The sequence below is a fragment of the Odocoileus virginianus genome, unplaced genomic scaffold (genome assembly GCF_023699985.2).
Source record: "Odocoileus virginianus isolate 20LAN1187 ecotype Illinois unplaced genomic scaffold, Ovbor_1.2 Unplaced_Contig_1, whole genome shotgun sequence".
In the NCBI taxonomy this organism is placed as follows: Eukaryota; Metazoa; Chordata; class Mammalia; order Artiodactyla; family Cervidae; genus Odocoileus; species Odocoileus virginianus.
This window is the reverse complement of record NW_027224318.1, coordinates 1,855,816-1,871,469: the sequence shown is the minus strand read 5'-3', so window position 1 is coordinate 1,871,469 and position 15,654 is coordinate 1,855,816. Positions and strand designations below refer to the sequence as shown.

The window sequence follows — 15,654 nt, the reverse complement described above, 5'->3', positions numbered from 1 at the left end:
TAATGCAAATGAGCAGTTTTATTCACAAGAGCCAAAAGGTGCAAGCAACCCAAATGTCCACCAATGGATGAATGGATAAACAAATTAACTCATCATACAATGGCATATTCTTCAGCCTTAAAAAAGGAAGGAAATTCTGATATATGCTACAGCATTGAAAGACCGGGAGGACATTATGCAAAATGAAAAAAGCAAGTCACAAAAAGACAAATACAGCATGAATCCACTCATATGAGGCACCAAGAATAGTCAAATATGTAGATACAGAAAGTATCGGCATAATGGTAATTACCAGGGGTTAAAGGGAGGGGGGGAACGAGGGGCTATTTTTCAACCAGTAGAGAGTTTCAGTTTTACAAGACAAGAAGAGTTCTGGAAATGGATGGTGGATGCATGGCTGTATAACAATGTGAATGTATTTAATACCACTGAACTATACACTTAAAAATAGTTAAGAAGGTAAATTTTATATGTATTTCATAATACATACATTATTCACAATTTTTAGAAATACACAAATGCATGTACATTTTAGAAAAGTCAACTTTTTATCATATGTACGCTGCTTAATTAGGGTGACTCACAGCATTTTTAATGAACATTTAAGTCATCAGAGCTATGGCAGCAGGGAAAACCTCAGAGAAATCTGTGGCCGCCCTCTCACTCAGCCTGCACCCACCTAAGGAGATGGATCCCACTTTCACTCATCATGGATTGCTAAAGATGTTCCCGAGTATCCAGTGTACAAGGCTGTTAAGCCTGGTTTTAATCACATATCTAAACATATTTAAAACCTCTAGTTATTCTCTAAATGTCCATTTCTTTAGCAACTACATGCACAATGCATAAATGTTTACTGAAATATAAAAATTATATAGCCACCTATAAGAAGGACCAAATTAACTTTGTTAATGGATTCGAACATGTATCTGATCTTAATATATGAAAATGCTTACCAGACAGGAAGGCGATGTCTTGCATTAAGAAGTGGCTGATGTCCTTTACACAGAGAAGCACTTCGTCTTCTGTGACAAATGAGAAAGGGAGAGAAACAATAGACACATTAGAGAACAGCCGGAAACACACAGGGGATTTCTTAGCATGCAGGAAAGAACTCTGGGGGTCCTGAAGATCTGCCTCCGCAGATGCAAGGCCGACCTTCTTCTCTTTACTCCTCTCAGCCACCTAAGAAGGAAATCACACTCTGGACAGTGTCACTAGATAAATAAGACCAGTTGTCCTCATTCTCAGAATCTATGCCTGGGACATAAGCTACTCTCAGTGACCAAAAGGCCAGGGGCAAAAGTTCAAACTCTAGGACATCCGGATTTATCTAAAGGGTAGGCAGAAATGAAGAGACACTGTAGCATAGTGTATTCTACTTCTGATAATGCCTTTCACTCTGCAAAGCTTTATTAGTGATTACAAAGCATTTTTCGGGTCCTTTATTGCATTGGATCCTTAAAAAACCCTGGAGAAAGCTATTATTATCCCATCTTACAGGTCAGGAAAAGTGTCAGAGATTGAGTATAAAGCAGTGGTTAAACATAAAGCTTTTGAGTCCAAGAGACCTGAATTCCAATCCCAGCTTGCTGCATATACTGGCTATAAAAACATGTACAAGTTACTTAGCCTCTCAGAGTCTCAAATTTCCTTACCTGTAAACTGGCCATAATAATATATACCTCACAAATGCAAAATAACTGGCATAAGAGTCAATGTTCCTTGAACAGCTGCCTATTAACTCATCTTTGACCATTAGAGGTGGGACACATCCATGTGATCTTCAATATATTTTAGTTGTCCCAGATCTTAAGTGCTAATTTGTAATGTTCAATTCTAGTGAACTCCACAGGGGCCCCAGATCAAAGTCCACTACCTGCCTCTGGTCCATGAGCCAGGATAACTTTTTCAAAGAAAACGGGCCATCAGACTCGGCTATTCTGGATCATTGGTTTTAATGCCTGTGGTTCCACATTTCTCAGAGAAGCCATGTTTTCCCCCTAGCCCACTGATACAGAGGGCCTTCAAAGACCTGGTCTCTGGTGGTGTCAGGCTGATGACACATTCCCCTTCTTGGTGATCTTCAGATCATAGCATGTGGAGGGCTTGTATGCAGGCCCATCCTGCTCAAGGGCATTGCACACACAAGCTCTCAAATGACCCACACTAGACAATGGAACAGGGGCTCTGTTACAGAGCCATACACACACATACAAAATTTGAAACATAAAGAAATGCATTGACCAATTTATTTTCATTTATTTATATTAGTTGGAGGCTAATTACTTTACAATATTGTAGTGGTTTTTGCCATACATTGATATGAATCAGCCGTGGATTTACATGTGTTCCCCATTCTGAAAGATCAGTTCAGTTGCTCAGTCGTGTCTGACTCTTTGCGACCCCATGGACTGCAGCACGCCAGGCTTCCCTGTCCATCACCAACTCCCGGAGCTTGCTCAAACTCATGTCCATCGAGTCGGTGATGCCATCCAACCATCTCATCCTCTGTCATCCCCTTCTCCTCCTGCCTTCAATCTTTCCCAGCATCAGGGTCTTTTCCAAGGAGTCAGTTCTTTGCATCAGGTGGAGTACTGGATCTTCAGCATCAGCATCAGTCCTTCCAATGAAGGATGAGATGGGAGATAGTGCAAGAGGACTAGAACTTTCTCTGCTCTCAGAGGCCTGCACAAGTGGCAATGTTCTATCATTTAGATGAGAGCATTAGGCATTAAAATATTCCTACATAATAAGACCCAATTTCCTCCCTGCTCTGATCAGTGGAAATAACTATCAAGATAAATGGATAAATTTGATGTCAGGTGGCAGATCTGGAAACACTAATATCTGCAACCTGATTCTTCCCATACCATTCAGGCTGTTGCATAGTTACAGAAACTACGTCTATTTATTCTACATTTTTAAAAAATCCATTCATGTAGTAAGAGAGGCATCAGGGCATAAAATAAAAGGCCGAGGGCTAGGAGTGGGAGGACTGGACCTGATGCTGGCGCGGCCATTGAGCAGCTCTAGGGTCTGGGGCAAGTCACCTCCACCCCTCACTCATTACCCACCACGGGCAATACAAGTGCTCCAAGGCTCCAGACATTTTGAGATCCAACAACAGGTAAAATCCACAGACAGAAGGAAAACACCCTGATGTTGCTATCACAAAATGTCTTCCAGAATTGTGCCGACAAAATCACATTTCAACACTAACACAAAAGGATAAAACAATGGTTACAAGAAACAGACTCAGGGGGATAGAGAACAAACTAGTTGTTACCAGTGGGGAGGAGAAAGGAGGAGGGGCAACATGGGGGGAGGGGATTAAGAAGCAAAAACCAGTATGTGTATAATAAATAATCAGCACAGGAAGTGCACCCAATATTTTATAATAACTTTAAATGCAGTATAACCTTTAAAATTTGTGAATCACTATATTTTTCACCTGAAACTTGTATTATAAATCAACTACACCTCAATTTAAAAAAATGGTTAAAAGAGAAGCTGGTACTATTAGGTTGGTCAAAAAGTTCGTTTGGGTTTTTCCATGGCATCTTACAGAAAAATCCAAAGAGACTTTTTGGTCAATCCCAACATTTTAAGGAAGGATCACATTCTCGGGTGAAAACAGGGTGAAGGGAGAGGAGATAGCGGGAACAGGAAACAGAAGCCACGGGGTTATCACTGAGCAGCTACAAAAGACACGGTGGGCTTGTTGCTGAGAACAAAGAAATCGAGTTCAGAGAAAGTTGACACTGAGTTAAAACCAACTTTGTATCTAACCTCTTGAATTTCCACACAGATTTCCCTCAGAAATGTAAAAATGAGAACAGATATGGTTTAGGATGTTATTCTTGATGACCCTTTAAACTCTTTTACTCCAGAGCATGAGAAATAAAAAGCCCAGGTCACTAAAGCTGGATCAGATCCACATTACAGCGTGTTCCTTGTTGACCAGATTTATATTTGATATAAGACTTGCAGAGCTGCCCCATGTGGAAAATTCAATTGCTCAAAAATGAAAGGCGTGCATTCTCCTTACTTTGGACTAGTTGTGAAACCCCAAAAGGACTGGTTGGGGAAACAAAACAAAAAAGCACTCACAAGATAAATTAGGAGATTGGGATTGACATATATACACTGCTGCTGCTGCTAAGTCACTTCAGTCGTGTCCAACTCTGTGAGACCCCATAGACAGCAGCCCACCAGGCTCCTCTGTCCACAGGGATTCTCCAGGCAAGAACACTGGAGTGGGTTGCCATTTCCTTCTCCAATGCATGAAAGTGAAAAGTGAAAGTGAAGTCGCTCAGTCGTGTCCGACTCTTAGCGACCCCGTGGACTGTAGCCCACCAGGCTCCTCGGTCCATGGGATTTTCCAGGCAAGAGTACTGGAGTGGGGTGCCATTGCCTTCTCCGATACATACACTACTATGTATAAAATCCCGGAGGAGGGCATGGCAACCCACTCCAGTATTCTTGCCTAGAGAATCCCGTGGACAGAGGAGCCTGGAGGGCTACAGTCCATGGGGTCACAAAGAGTCGGACACAACCAAAGCAACTTAGCACAGCAGCATGTGTATAAAATAGATAACTAATGAGAACCTACTGTATAGCTCAGGGAACTCTACTTAATGCTCTGTGGTGACCTAAGTGGGAAGGAAATCCAAAAAAGAGGGGATGTATATGTATACATATAGCTGATTCACTTTGCTGTATAGTAGAAACCAACACAACATTGTAAAGCAACAACACTCCAATAAAAAACTTTTTTTAAAAGGGCACTAACTCAATAGGCTTCCCTGGTGGCTCAGACGGTAAAGCGTCTGCCTGCAATGCAGGAGACCTGGGTTCAATCCCTGGGTCGGGAAGATCCCCTGGAGAAGGAAATGGCAACCCACTCCAGTACTCTTGCCTGGAAAATTCCATGGATGGAGGAGCCTGTAGGCTACAGTCCATGGGGTCGCAAAGAGTCGGACACGACTGAGCGACTTCACTTCACTTTAACTCAATAGGTAACTTGACGAACACCCTCGAAAACACCCTGATGGAACACTCTTCATTGAAAAGCTCTGCTGAAGAACCACGTGACTGCACAATCAAACACAATCAAGGACAGATTGAAGACAAGACAAAGAGAGTGCTTGTCAACTCGTTCAGTCCATACATTTAATCAGGAAGCAACAGAGGCAAGCTTTGATTGCCTTGGCTATCAATTGCAAACTCAATCTCTAATATTTCTTTTAATAAAAGGTAGTTGTGCAAATGAGAATACAAGCTCAGAATTCAAATATGAAGAATTTTAGAAGTCCTAAAAGATGTGGAAATAAATAATATATTTAGGATGGTTTGCAGAGGAGGAAGGTAAACCCATCCAATTAGTTGATTCATCTTGGTGGTATCACTTGCAGAAAACAAACAGAAAAAACACTTGTCTCCTTAATACAGGGTGCCCTTTATAGTTTAAAGATTTATTTTGCATTCTTTTGTTTTTTAAAAACAAATATTTCTTGGGCACCTACTAAGTGTCAGATTCTATTCTAAACTGTGGATAGATGTTCTGGGTAACAGTAAAGATTCACAATCAAAAAATTTTGTGAACTACTGGGGTTTAAGCATACTGCAACATTCCCTAGGAAACACAAACACACAGCATGCAACTCCTCCTTGGGTATGGGCTATGTATGCAGTGTTTCCCAAACCTATTCATTCAGGTACTTCTTTGGTTGGTTGGTTGGATAGTTGGTTGGTTGATTGGTTAGTTGGTTAGTTTTTTCCCTTCAGAGTAAAAGAGAAGACAAACAGAAAGCAACAGAGAGGTACACCAACTCCACGTAAAGAAGCACTTGTTTTAAAAGTCAGAACACCCTATAGACGAAATGACTGCCGTGGTAGCTAGAGAAGCCCTTTCCCATCACTAACAGCATTGAAACAAAGGCCAAGCAACTCTGTAGAAAGGAGACTAGAGAGAACAGTGCAGCATGTAGGTGAATTTGAGTAAATGATCTTTCGTATCCTACTTCTCCAAGAGTCTATGCCTCCATGAACTGAATATGTGCTACCATTCCAAGGCATTTAAATTCTACTGAGTTTATTAATGACTCTTATAGGGAAAATGATGGTTTATTTGATATCTACAAGCATTCTCATTTGATAGAAAGCGTTTTTACTCCCAACTCTGGTGTATAACAGTAATAATTCCAGCCGTTGAGCTTTACTTCCTAGTGACATGCTCTCGTGTATATTTATCCCTTCCCTGGGGGTTCTGTACCTATCCCATAGAAAAATATGAGTCCTGAACCATGCTGCATACATGTGCCATTCTGTACAAGCACCAGAGAACCAGGGCAAATATTAACTGCTTAAAAGAGCAAACAACTCTGCTCTATCTTTTCTGAAAAATAAGATTCAAAAAACAGGGCATATATGTCTAGTAGTCATGTATGGATGTGAGAGTTGGACCATAAAGAAAGCTGAGCATTGAAGAATTGATGCTTTTGAATTGTGGTGCTGGAGAAGACTCTTGAGAGTCCCTTGGACTGCAAGGAGATCAAACCAGTCAATCCTAAAGGAAATCAGTCCTGAATATTCATTGGAAGGACTGATGTTGAAGCTGAAACTCCAATACTTTGGCCACCTGATGGGAAGAGCTGACTCATTTGAAAAGACCCTGATGCTGGGAAAGATTGAAGGCGGGAGGAGAAGGGGATGACAGAGGATGACAGATGGTTGGATGGCATCACTGACTCAATGGACATGAATTTGAGCAAGCTCTGGGAGTTGGTGATGGACAGGGAAGCCTGGAATGCTGCAGTCCATGGGTCACAAAGAGTTGGACACGACTGAGTGACTGAACTAACTGACTGATAGCTGATTCACTTTGCCATATAGCAGAATGTAACACAACATTGTTAAAGCAAATATACTTCAATAAAAAATGTTTTAAAATGGGACACAAATTAAAATAGAAAAGGAAATAAAGGAAATGTCAACCAGAAAGTTATAATCTCTTTGCCACCACCAATATGAAAACAGAGAGGGAAAGTGCTGTGAATGATTAAAAGTAGCTATTTACTGAGCACCTAGTACTTGCCAGGTTTCATGGGATTTCCCAGGCAAGAATACTGGAATGGCTTGCCATTTCCTTCTCTAGAGGATCTTCCCAATCCAGGGATCGAACCCACGTCTCCTGCTTGACAGGCAGAATCTTTATCATCTGAGACACCAGGAACCACATGGACACAGGAAACCTGACAGATTACAGTCAATAGGGTCGCAAAGCGCCTAACAAGACTGAGCAACTAATACACAGTACTTGCCAAGTATGCATTAAGTACTTTGTATGCACTTTCTCTGATCTTGCAACAATCCTCCAAGATGGATATTAAAACCCTCACCATACAGATGAAGTAACAGGCTCAGAGAGGCTCCCATACATCCACTTATTTATTTAAGAAATTCACACAGAGCAATTGCTAGGCACAGGCACTATTCAGACCCTAGTAGAAGATTCAGAAGTTTTCACAGTGTCATCCATTTGGTTCCCTAACCTTCAGACAGGCAGAAGAATACAATCAGCTCTAATGCAAATTACTAGCTAGATATGGTTTATTAACCTCACATTTTCTTCCAGGAAGAGTTTCATCCCAAACCATATCAAGAATGTTTATAAAACAATCTTTTGCCAGAAATGCCATTATTTTTACAGACTGAAATTCTTTTTGAAGGTTCACTATTGCTGATGTTCCTGACTCAAATAAAACTTGGTTTTGTTTTGAGTCCTAAATCCTGTTGCAAGGCAGATGGGAGTCTAATTCTTCCCTTTCAATATAAACATCAGATACACTATGCCATCTGTAAACAGTAATGACTTCAAACAAATGCAACAAATTCAAGTGCTGTCTTGACAAGTGTTATGCTTTAAAAGGTGGAACAAATAAACGGGTAATTCTGAAACCATCACAAAATGAATTCCCATTAGACTACAGTAGAACAAACTATGCAGTACTTTGTTCTGCCATAAAGGTACAGTATAAAAGACTCACATAATCTTGCACTAACAAAGGAAAACTAAGATTCTTGCTAAACCCATCTGCTCACAACATCCTCCAATCTATTTTATTCAACTCACCAAACTTCTACTGGGTTTTTATTTGCTCCTCCTGCTAGGTGCTGTGGCCCATTGGAATATGAAAGAGTGTCTCACCACAAGCTTAAAAATTAACAGAAGATACGACATCTAAACAACTGGCCATAATATACAGTACAGTATGTGCTGTAATATAAATACACAATATAGAGTAAAGGAAGGGGAGAAATTATTGCATTGAAATTGAGATTAAGAAAAAGGAAGAAAAAGGAGGATTTCATAGATGAGGTGCCATCTGAGCTGAGCCTGGAAAACTGGTGGGATTCAAATACACAGACAGGGGAATGAAAAAGGACATTCCAAGTAAAAGAAATGAGGCGCCAACGCAGGAGTAGGTGAAGGCATCAGGGACCGTATACGTCCTGATATGGGTTGAGTTCAGAGAATGGGATAATCTAACTAAAGCCAGACAGTAAGACTGGAAACAAAAAGTGGAGAACTTTTCCAAGCCTCCAGTGGAGAGCAAGCTTCTGGAACGCCTCTGATTCAGGATCTCTGCCTTAGCACAAAGGTATTTTCCAAGTAGGCAACACCTACAACACAGTGGTGAGGCTGGAGAAACTGGCGGAGTCTCGAGTCAACTACCAACTCTGGGTATAACCTCAAGACATACGGCCAACTAGAGAATAGCCCCCACTGGACGAAATTAGAGAAAGCTCGCTCACAGTAATGAAAACGAAGTACAGCCAAAAAATAAATTAAAAATTAATCAATTAAAAAAAGAATCTATAAAAAAATATAAAAACAAGGACCCACTGTATAGTACAGGGAACTATATTTAATATCTTGTGATAACTATAATAGAAAAGAATATGAAAAAGAGTATGTATATATTTGTATATCTGAATCACTTTGCCTTATACCAGAAACTAACAGAACATTGTAACTCAATTATACTGCAATTTTTTACAAAACTGTTTATCCAGTATGATGTCAACTATATAATTAACAAACAAAAAACTAAAAAAACTAACCTCAGTGTTAACAGGGCTTTTCCTCTGGGCCATAAAAATTGTTTTGGTATATTTTTCACTTTTTTTTGGTAATGATCATGTTCACTTTTTTAAGAGCAGTTTTAAGGTGAACAGCATAATTGAAGGGTAAGTACAGCGATCTCCTCTATACGCCCTGCCCCTACATATGCATAGCCCCCGTAATCAACATCACTCATCAGAAAAGTACATTTGTTACAACTGATGAACCTACACTGACACATCATTATCACCCAAAGTCCATAGTTTACATTAGGGTTCACTTTTGGTGATGTATATTCTATATGTTTGGACAAATGTATAATGACATGTATCCATCATTATGGTATCATACAGAGTATTTTCACTGCCCTAAAATTCCTCTGTGTTCCACCTAGTCATCTCTCCCACACACAACCCATGGCAATCACTGGGTTTTTTAAATTGTCTACATAGTTTTGCCTTTACCAGAATGTCTTATTGTTGGAATCATACAGTATGTGGTCCTTTCAGATTGGTTTCTTTCACTTAGCAATATGTATTTTAGGTTCCTCTATGTCTTTTCATGGCTTGCTAGCTAATTTTTTTTAGCACTGAATAATATTCCATTCCCTAGCTGTACCAGTTTTTATCTATCCATTCTATTTTCCTTTTTTGACAATTTGTGTTTTCATTTTCATTTAATTCAAAATATTTTTCTAAAATTGCTTTGAGATTTCTTCATTGACCCATGTGTTGTTTGGAGGCATGTTGCTTTATATTCATGTATGTTAAAAGTTTCCAGTTATCTTTCTGATATTGGTTTCTGGTTTAATTCCACTGTGGTCTAAGAATAGCTATCATTTGATTTATACTCTTTTAAATGTGTTAAGGTGGTACATCATGGTCAACATTCCCTATGAGCCTGAAAAGAATCACTTTTTTATTATATATTTATTGAACTATAATTCACATACCAAAAATTCATCCTTTTAAAGTGTACAATTCGGTATATTTTAGTATATTTAAAAAATTTTGCAACCATCACTGCTATTTTTATTTTTTTTAATTGGAGAATAATTGCTTTACAATGCTGTGTTGGTTTCTGCTGTACAACAGCATGAATCAGCTATAAGTATACATATATCCCCTCCCTCTTGAGCCTCCCTCCTACCCCACCCCATCCCACCCCTCTAGGTCATCACAGAGCACCAAGCTGAGCTCCCTGTGCTATACAGCAGCTTCCCACTAGCTATCTATTTTACACATGGTAGTGTATATATGTCAATGCTACTCTCTCAGTTCATCCCACCCTCACTTTCCCCCATTGTGTCATCACCTCTATTTAACTCCAGAACATTTTCATCACTTCAAAATGGAATCCTGTAAAATGCAAAACAAAACCACAGTGAGATACCACCTACACCTCTCAAAATGGCCATCATCAAAAAGAACACAAATAACAAATGCTGGTGAGGATGTGGAAAAAAGGGAACCCTCGTGCACTGTTGGTGGGAATGCAAATTGGTGCAGCCACTGTGGAAAACTGTATGGAGGTTTCTCAAAAAATGAAAATTTTTAAAAAAAGGACTACCATGTGACCCAGCAATTCCACTCCTAGGTGTATATCCAAAAGAAATTAAAACACTAACTAGAAAACATACATGTACCCCAGTGTTCATGTGTGTGTGTTAAGTTGCCTCAGTTGTGTCTGATTCTTTGTGACCCTATGGACCATAGTCCACCAGGCTCCTCTGTCCATGGAATTCTCCAGGCAAGAATACTGGAGTGGGTTGCCATTTCCTCCTCCAGGGGATCTTCCCGACCCAGGGATCGAACCCACGTCTCTTATGTCTCCTGCATTGGCAGGTGGGTTCTTTACCACTAGTGCCACCTTAGAAGCCCCAAAGACCATAGCAGCATTATTTGCAATAGCCAAGATATGGAAGCAACCTAAATGTCCATCAACAGATGAATGGATAAAGAAGATGTGATTTGGGTGTGTGTGTGTGTGTGTGTGTGTGTGTGTGTGTATAAAATGAAATATAACTCATCCATTAAAAATGAGGTTTTTGCCATTTGCAGCAACATGGATAGACTTGGAGGGTAATGCTAAGTGAAATAAGTCAGACAGAAGACAAATGCTATATGATATCACTTATATGTGGAATCTAGAAAATACAAGAAAAATTAAAAAATACAACAAACTAGTGTCTAAAACAAAAAAGAAGCAGAAATACAGACTTTGAGAACAAACTAGTGGCTATGGGGGAGAGGGGCAATATAGAGGTGGGGAAGTTGGAGGTAGAAACTATTGGGTGTAGGATAGGCTCAAGGATGTACTGTACAACATGGAGAATATATCCAGTATTTTGTAATAGATGTAAATAGAAAAATTGTATTAAATTTTTATTTCTTTATCTTTTTTTTTGATAGGTGGGTTTTTTTAAATTTTTATTAGTTGGAGGCTAATTACTTTACAATATTGTAGTGGTTTTTGCCATACATTGACATGAATCCCACTCCTGGGCATACACACTGAGGAAACCAGATCTGAAAGAGACACGTGCACCCCAATGTTCATCGCAGCACTGTTTATAATTGCCAGGACATGGAAGCAACCTAGATGCCCATCAGCAGACAAATGGATAAGGAAGCTGTGGTACATACACACAATGGAATATTACTCAGCTATTAAATTATTTAAATAATTTTTTAAAACTTTCTGGGAAAAAAAAAAGAATTCCTGTAGCATTAGAAGTCAGTACAGAAAGAGTTAACATAGCAGGCCTCCACTGCTTATCCTTAGAAAGGCCGAATTGCAAAGTAAGCCTTTGGCTGGCATCTGGGAACTTTGACTCAGGAAGTAAACAATGCAGATTATGCTAAATACCTGCTTTCCTTTAGGGAGCAAGGAAATGTTGGTACCTGCTAGTGATAGAGTGCCTATCACCACTGCCACCACTATCAACCTTGCAAAAAGCCTCTAAAGAGAGTCCCTAATTGGCAACATTTCATATGTGTCACAACTTGTTGCTGGGGGAACTATTTAAGCACATTCTTTGTGACTCCACTTGGAAAAGAATCCTTGAAAGCTTGTGCCTGGTTTTCTCCAGACTTTATACTGTGTGCCTTTCCTCTTGCTGATTTTGCTTTGTATCTGTTTGTTGTAATAGACACCAGCTATGAGCACAACATTAAGCTCGAGTCCTGTGATTCTGCCTAGAAAGTGATTAAACTTGGAGTGGTCTTGGTGATACCCAACACACAGTCACTTCCCCAAAGGAAGAAGCAAAACTATCTCTATTTGCAAATGACTTGAATGTAGAAAATAATAAGGAATTCACATACAGAGACACAAAAACAATAAAGCATTTTAGTATTAATAAGCAAGTTCAGAAAGTATAGTATATTATTATAGTATATTCCAGCTGAGCTACTTAAAATCCTTAAAAATGATGCTGTTAAAGTGCTGCACTCAATATGCCAACAAATTTGGAAAACTCAGCAATGGCCACAGGACTGGAAAAGGTCAGTTTTCATTCCAATCCCAAAGAAGGGCAATGCCAAAGAATGTTCAAATTACTGTACAATTGCACTCATTTCACATGCTAGCAAATATGCTCAAAATCCTTCAAGCTAGGCTTCAACAGTACGTGAACTGAGAACTTCCAGATGTACAAGCTGGATTTAGAAAAGGCAAAGGAACCAGAGATCAAACTGCCAACATCCATTGGATCATAGAAAAAGCAAGGGAATTCCAGAAAAACATCTACTTCTGCTTCACTGACTACACTAAAGCCTTTGACTGTGTGGATCACAACAAACTGTAAAAATTCTTAAGAGATGGGAATACCAGGCCAACTTACCTGCCTCTTGAGAAATCTGTATGCAGGTCAAGAAGCAACAGTTAGAACTGGACAGGGAACAAAGGACTGGTTCAAAACCGGGGAAGGAGTACATCAAGGCTGTATATTGTTTTAAAATCGACACAGAGTACATCATGTGAAATGCCGGGCTGGACGAATCACAAGCTGGAATCAAGACTGCCAGGAGAAATATCAACAACCTCAGATTTGCATATGATACCACCCTAATAACAGAAAGCTAGGAGGAACTAAAGAGCTTATTGATGAAAGTGAAAGAGGAGAGTGAAAAAGCTGGCTTAAAATTCAACATTCAAAAAACTAAGACCATGGCATCTGGTCCCATCACTTCATGGCAAATAGAAGGGGAAAAAGTGGAAGCAGTGACAGATTTTATTTTCTTAGGCTCCAAAATGACGGCAGTCACGAAATTAAAAGACACTTGTCCTTGGAAGAAAAGCTATGACAAACCTAGACAGCACATTAAAAAGCAGAGACATCACACTTTGCTGACAAAGGTCCGTCTAGTCAAAGCTATGGTTTTTCCAGTAGTCATGTATGGATGTGAGAGTTGGACCATAAAGAAGGCTGAGTGCTGAAGAATTGATGCTTTTGAATTGTGGTGCTGGAGAAGACTCTTGAGAGTCCCTTGGACTGCAAGGAGATCAAATCAGTCAATCCTAAAGGAAATCAACCCTGAATATTCACTGGAAGGACTGATGCTGAAGCTGAAGCTAAAGCTCTAATACTTTGGTCACCTGATATGAAGAGCTGACTCATTGGAAAAAACCCTGATGCTGGGAAAGATTGAGGGCAGGAGGAGAAGGGGTGACAGAGGATGAGATGGTTGGATGGCATCACTGACTCAGTGGACATGAATTTGAGCAAACTCCAGGAGACAGTGAAGGATAGGGAAGCCTGGCATGCTACAGTCCACGGGGTCACAAAGAGTTGGATATGACTTAGTGACTGAACAACAACAAAGAGCCTGTAGACCTCAGGACCGGGTTGCCTCAGGCCAAAGAACTAACAGAAGGGAGCACAGCCCCACCCATTAGTAGAAAACTGGGCTGAAGATTTACTGAGCAGGCCCTGTCCACCAGAGCATGACCCAGTTTTCCCCACAGCCAGTCCCTCCCATCAGGAAGCTTGCACAAGCCTCTTATCCTTATCCACCAGAGGGCAGACAGAAGAAGCAAGAACTACAGTCTCACAGCCTCCAGAACAAAAACCACAATCACAGAAAGCTAACCATAAAGAACATTTAGTAATCAATAATAAAAAGGCAAATACAATTAAAAGTAGGCAAAGTGGATTTGAATAGACACATCTCCAAAGAAGGTATAAAACTGACCAATAAGCACATGCAAAGATGCTCAACATCATTTATTCATTATGGAAATACATATCAAGACTACAATTAGATAACACTTAACTCCCATGGGAATGGTAATAATGAAAAAAGATGGACAATAACAAATATTAGCAAGTAAAAGTCACTCAGTAGTGTCCAACTCTTTGAAACCCCATTGACCAGACAGTCAATGGAATTCTCCAGGCCAGAATACTGGAGTGGGTAGCTGTTCCCTTCTCCAGGGGATCTTTCCAACCCAGGGATTGAACCCAGGTCTCCCGCATTGCAGGCAGATTCTTTACCAGCTGAGCCACCAGGGAAGCCCAAGAACACTGGAGTGGGTAGCCTATCCCTTCTCCAGCGGATCTTCCTGACCCAGGAATCAAACTGGGGTCTCCTGCATTGCAGGATTCTTTACCAGCTGAGCTACCAGGGAAGCCCAGTTAGCAAGTATGTGGACAAGTTAGAAACCCTATATAGTGTTCAAGAGAATGTAAAATGGTTCAGCCCCTGTGCAAAACAGTTGAGCAATTTCTCAAAAAGTTAAACCATATGACCTAGCAATTTTACTTCTAAGTATATACCTGAAAGAAATGAAAACATACATATACACAAAACATGTACAGAAATCTCAGTATCATTATTCATAATAACCAAAAGTAGAAACAGAAATGTCTATCAACTTGAGAATGGGTAAACTAAATGTGGTATATCCATGTGATAGAATATTATTCAGCAATAAAAAGTAGTAAAGGACTGATAGATGCTATAACATGGATGAACCTTGAAAACATTTTGCTAAGTGAAAGAAGCCACAAATTATAAGATTTCATTTTATGAAATATCCTGAATAGACATAGAGAGAGAGAGAAATAGTAAGTAGACTAGTGCTTGCTTCAGTTCAGTTCAGTTGCTCAGTCATGTCCAATTCTTTGTGACCCCATGAACTGCAGCACGCCAGGCCTCCCTGTCCATCACCAACTCCCAGAGTTCACCCAAACCCATGTCCATTGAGTTGGTGATGCCATCCAACCATCTCATCCTCTGTCGTTCCCTTCTCCTCCTGCCCTCAATCTTTCCCAGCATCAGGGTCTTTTCAAATGAGTCAGCTCTTTGCATCAGGTGGCCAAAGTATTGGAGCTTCAGTTTCAACATCAGTCCCACCAATGAACACCCAGGACTGATCTCCTTTAGGATGGACTGGTTGGATCTCTTTGCAGTCCAAGGGACTCTCAAGAGTCTTCTCCAACACCACAGTTCAAAAGCATCAATTCTTTGGCTCTCAGTTTTCTTTATGGTCCAAATCTCACATCCATACATGACCACTGG

At 40.1% G+C, this 15,654-nt stretch overlaps 1 protein-coding gene across 4 annotated transcripts in view; it reads right to left on the bottom strand.

Moving 5' to 3' along the window:
* The window catches only part of MCF2 (MCF.2 cell line derived transforming sequence), a 115,440-nt gene that overhangs the window by 80,805 nt on the left and 18,981 nt on the right, over positions 1-15,654 (bottom strand). For all 4 annotated transcript variants that reach the window (XM_070463285.1, XM_070463286.1, XM_070463288.1 and 1 more), the window contains exon 2: positions 957-1,025. In XM_070463285.1, the coding sequence (XP_070319386.1) occupies positions 957-1,025 (69 nt within the window). The remainder of the gene's footprint in view (positions 1-956; positions 1,026-15,654) is intronic.